This window comes from Cariama cristata, unplaced genomic scaffold (genome assembly GCF_000690535.1).
Source record: "Cariama cristata isolate BGI_N322 unplaced genomic scaffold, ASM69053v1 scaffold25897, whole genome shotgun sequence".
NCBI lineage: Eukaryota > Metazoa > Chordata > Aves > Cariamiformes > Cariamidae > Cariama > Cariama cristata.
The window spans coordinates 2,635-7,717 of record NW_009625315.1 but is presented as its reverse complement, the minus strand read 5'-3'; the positions used below and the strand labels follow the sequence as shown (position 1 = coordinate 7,717).

The 5,083-nt window shown below is 45.7% G+C and overlaps 1 protein-coding gene across 1 annotated transcript; it reads left to right on the top strand.

The window, feature by feature from the left end:
* The first annotated feature begins 2,510 nt into the window (after positions 1-2,510).
* LOC104164293 (interleukin-20-like) lies at positions 2,511-4,423 on the top strand. The gene is made up of 5 exons (XM_009703576.1): positions 2,511-2,669; positions 2,781-2,846; positions 3,612-3,764; positions 4,169-4,243; positions 4,346-4,423. Exons 1-5 carry the CDS (start codon positions 2,511-2,513, stop codon positions 4,421-4,423), a joined length of 531 nt encoding a protein of 176 aa, XP_009701878.1.
* Positions 4,424-5,083: the final 660 nt, after the last annotated feature.

The window sequence follows — 5,083 nt, the reverse complement described above, 5'->3', positions numbered from 1 at the left end:
CACAACATTGCACTCCTGTTCCTGTATCACACCAGCATCTTTCCTCCAGCAGCCTGGCTGGCAACTTTTAATCCGTGACTGTTTCTTGCCTGCTGGCATTTGGCTGACCTGTATCCAGCGTCAATTCAGTTACCAAAAGGAAAAAAAAAAAAAAAAAGAAATCCCTTCTCATCTGCAATTTACATAATTAAGTAAGAACTCATTGCCTCTTCCCTCGTTTCCTCCCCAAGGCTGGGTGTGCACTGGGCTGCCTGGGAACGCTGCCCGTGCCGCTTCCTCTGCTCCCAGTGAAACTTTTGCTGCAATTATGGGCAGCAGCTGGGAATTGGGGGAGGAAGGCAGGGATTAACAGCCGTGTGCTGCTGAGGATCCCTCTGACGCCTCAGCAAGGGCAAATGCAACCCGCTGCAGATTTGGACCTGCCTTTTGGTGTGCGAAGGCACAGGGACGAGGGAGGCATGTTTGGTGCGTTTGGGGTAGTTTCAGCAATACTATATGCAATACTACGACTAGCCTGGGCATAAAATCTATTTGCCAATCTTTCCCTGATGACGGATATACGCTTAAGGTTGAGCATGGTTATCAATAAATTACTCACCCAGAAAAACTTTGTAGAACAGCCCTGGCCCACAGGCAGTGGCACACAAGCTATACCTGCATTGCAACAGGCACACGCTCAGGCTGCTGCTATTGCCCAGAGCATCGTGGCTGCTCCGGAGGTTGGCGGTGGGATTAGAGAGGCATCTTTGCCACCTCCATGGCCTCTAAGTCCATCTGACCTTCCCTCCTGGGTACAGGTAGTCGAAGAAGTGTTACAGAAACAACTAAACTAGCTTCAGAGCCCATGGCATGATGAACCAGCCTGGGTTTTTCACCAGTACTGCCACATTCATGCAACAGCATGCCCCAGCTGGCAAACCCTGGTTCCCTGGGGACAGTCTGGATCTGAAACGTTCATATGAGAACGTGCCTGTCTGCTCGAGGACCTTAGCTGCACCAGTTTTGCCCAGCAGCTAACGCTTGCAGCAGGGTAATCATAGACTTTGCAGTCAAAGTCTTTGCTGGCGGGTAAAACTTCCCTGCTACCGCCGGGCTGGTGGACTTCTCAAGGTTTGAGTGACATTTCTGTCCTTCTGCAGGGTGATAGCTTTGGACTGTGCATAATGATCACCAAAGTCACCCATGCTCCCGAAAACCAAGTGATGTCTTCTGGCACCGAGGTGGAAGCTGTGTTGTCCCAAAGCCCTGCCCTCTCGTACCCACGCACCGCCGGCCTCCAAATCCTAGAGACTTGCTGATGGAGACAAGTGTCCACTCACCTGAGGAGCAAGCCTGAGAGCAGGGTTCCCCACGCCCGGCGAGTGAAGGCCCCGTGTGCCAGGACAGTGATGGAGAAATGTCTTGCCAACTTTCTGAGTCACACTATTACTGGTGCACCATGTCCTATTGCCAGAAACCCTGGGGTGGTTGGACCACTGGCATCCCAGGGGATGTGATGCCACTCGGCTTCTCACATCCCAACACCTCCGTGATGAGGCGGGAACGGCCCCTCTCCAGGAGGGGCTTGGCAGCACGACTCTGTGCCGGGGGGAGCCCCCAAACTTGGCATTTTCGGGCTGTACCTCCCATGACGGTCCCTCCTTTTGGTCACGTCCTTCTTCCCAAATGAAAAATGATAGGGCAATGCCAGGATTTCCCGCCTCCGTAGGTTAGGGAAACACCTGCAGGTGAAAGAGTTGGTCCCTTTCACTAGCTCATTAATTCGGTAAATTACAATGGGAAATACGTGCTGGGAAAAGCAAGAAAAATCCCAAAAGTTAATCCAAGAGTCATTTCCTCCTGGTACCTGGATAAAAATGTGTTCTTCAGAGCTCTTCAGGTCAGATGTCAGCGAGACAGGTGAACCTACATCAAAGAACAAGGTAAAATACTGATTTTACCCTTTTGCTCTATGTGCTCATGCATATTTCCTTGTATTCCTATAACATGTCTCTAAGAGGGTTTTTTTCATTAAGAACCTTAATTTTCAGTGCTAACAGAACTCGCATTTGAAATACGTTATTTCTGAGGGAAAGCATTTTCTTTTGTGATCAGACTTCAGGATCTGCTCTTTCAATTGCAGTTACCTCCTGCTTCTGAGTCAGTAGACTTTTAAAAATTTAATTTATCAGTATTTATTTATGAGATGAAAAATTTTCAGAAGAACTTTGTGTATTTACATGCAATCTTTTACTGTGGGTTTTTGGTTTTTTTTCTTCTTTTGGGATCTTCTGTTAAATATTTTAGGTTTTTTATTTTTTCTCTTGCACATGGGGAGTAAAAAAGAAATGGGTAAAAGATACTAGTCAGTGTGGGTTTTTTAGTACATGTGTACATGTACAAGTGCTATATAAAATACATACATTTTTATAAGCATCACAACTGTGTTATTTAGGAAAGATGGCGAGGCAATATTGTCATCCCTGAACAGGTCTCCCAGGCAGCCGGCTGTGCTTGCGTCCTACAGCAGCATGAAGGGATCCCACTTGTTCCTCTGCCTCTTCTCCATGTCGTGCTGGTTGAATTTGATGCCGACAGCTGGGAACAAAATCTTCCACTTCGGAGCCTGCAGGGTTTCAGTGAGCATGACTGAGATTTGGTCTGGTTTCACCGCAATTAAAGCCAACATCGTAAGTATTGCTCCGGGCTCTTGTGGCGCTGGGGAAGCTCTTTAGTCGGCTGCTCCCTAAGCCCCTCTGGAGCCCGCACGTCCATCACCATCTCTGTCTTCTCCCGGGCAGCAAGCCAGAGACCCCATCAGGACCCTCAGCATCTTGTCTTACCCACACTCTCTGCACAAGATTAAGGTAGGTGTCCTTACCGTCTCTTTCCAGTTCTTCTCTGAATAATTTTGACCTGCTAGCATCCTCACACCAGTCATGAGGCGTACCAGCTCAGGGCATTTGGGGAAGTTGTTCAATGCTATCACTTCTAAGTTCCTGCGAAACACAGATGCTGGCAGCCAGTGCAGGTCAGGGAGGATAAAGTGATGCGGATTACGTATACGAAAAGAGGTGGGTGTCCACAGCCAGTTCCTGCACCGGGCTTTCAGCCTGACTGTCTTTCCAGAAATGGTGGGCAGAGAATGATTTTGTTGTTGTTGCATGTGATGCTCCGGTTACAGGAGCTTTAGCTGTGGTTCCCCACCACCTCGGTCAGTGGAAGCACACGGAAGTGAATCAGGATTTGGGTGGAAAGCTATTGAAGAACCCAAAAGCAGGTGAAATACAAATTGCAGCTCTCTTACACTCGACGGCACTAGACACGGGCCACTACTTCAGGTCTCAACCTCTAATATCCAGCAACAAAATCAGCTATTTATTTTATTCCCTCAGTGAGACTTGCTGAAGATGGATCTCCTGGAAAATCAATCTAAAATAGTTTCCTATATATATTCTCAGTTTACATCAAGCACCACTGAAAAAGCTTTATACGAGTCAAAACATCCTGCTGTGCTCAGCTGCCATGCTTGGTGTTAGAGATGGTGTATTCTAGAGCGGGGCAGAAAGGTTGGTGACTACGGGTTTATAGTACTTTAGAAGACTTTTTAAAAATGAAATTTATTCCTTAAGTCTTCAGAGAGATGCTGTATTACCCACCACCTCTTCAACTTCTACGTGGACAAAGTTTTTAAACACTGCAAGACCGAGGATTCATATGTCAACCGAAAAATCAGCAGCATAGCCAACTCCTTCCTCAGCGTGAAGAGGAAACTCGAGCAGTGTGTAAGTCTTGGGTATTGCTACCGTTTAGTTTCATCTGTTAGTATTTGGTATATAAATAAACCTAAGTGTTTTATAAAGTTACAGAATCTTTATTTATAAAAATGGTCTTAACAAGAATACAAAGCAGCACGATGTGAAAAGCACGTATGTCTGCTGAGAAATTTTTATACTTGCCCACTCACCAGCCAACTCCCACGTTAGTTCTCAAGAACGGTATTTATCCTGCCCCTCTGTCTATCAAAGTGAACTCGGTTCTCAGCTGAAGTCTGATTTAAGGACCTGCAGACTTTTCCACAGCTTAACAAGGTCACAGTCTATACAGTAATTTCCAGCATAACTGGAAAGTGATCTCTTAGTTTTAAAAATTACCCCCCCAAACTAATGAATGCTATCTTATTTTCTAGCGTGAGCAAAATAAGTGCATGTGTGGACAGGAATCCACTGAGAAATTTAAGCAAATACTTGTGAACTACGAGAGGGTAAGTTGATGACTAAGTAATTAACGCAGATATCCAGATTCTTCTTGCATTGGGCTGTACCCGTTATCTTTGCTTACAACTTGTTCCTTTATATCATTTCAGCTGAATGTCACCTCTGCAGCAATTAAATCCTTGGGCGAGCTGGACATCCTCCTAGACTGGATGGAGAAATCTCCTTAGAGAGCAGAAGGTGTTAACGACCCCCCAAGGGCCGGGGCTAACGAAGCTGCTGGGACATTGCACACGCCTGCGGTGAACGGGAAAATGATGCGCTGCCTCAGTGCAGTTTCTCACTGATTGCAGCTGTGTTCAGTCAAACACTGAGTGTTTTGCTAGCCAGGTACATAGGTGACTGCATCAGCAGTCTTGCGTTAAGATGGAAATACTGACTTTGTTGAAATCAGCATAGCACTTGCTTACCTGACTTCTATCAAAGGATGCTCTCCAAGGGAAAATCTAAAAGGATTTCTCTTGCTAGCAGACATAAGCTGTGATCATTTAATAAAAGTATTGTTTAAATTATAAATTTTTTGTATAGGGAATGTATATTCATGAGTGCTGAGTGCCTGCTGGAACGACTCTGGTGTAGTTAATGTTGCAGAGCAGTGCTCATAAATCTGGGCTCAGTCTTACATGACTGCTGCCACCGATTGATCTGGCTGAAACAAGGTGCACGGTGTGAGAAATGCTTCCGAGAATAGATCCCGGCAGGTATGTCAGGCCTTTAAAATCTTTGTTTCCTTTTGAGATGATATTTTCTGCCTTATCAGTAAAAGAAAACTTTCTATGCAAGATATGTGGTTGCTGAATAGAAAAAGGTTCTTGTATGCATTGTGTAAT

Bases quoted from the DNA above. Each gene is read 5' to 3' on its own strand.
- LOC104164293 (XM_009703576.1), top strand. From the start codon at position 2,511: ATGAAGGGATCCCACTTGTTCCTCTGCCTCTTCTCCATGTCGTGCTGG. The intron at 2,847-3,611 runs GTAGGTGTCCTT...TTATTCCTTAAG, and splicing joins ACTCTCTGCACAAGATTAAG to TCTTCAGAGAGATGCTGTAT. The intron at 3,765-4,168 runs GTAAGTCTTGGG...CTTATTTTCTAG, and splicing joins AGAGGAAACTCGAGCAGTGT to CGTGAGCAAAATAAGTGCAT.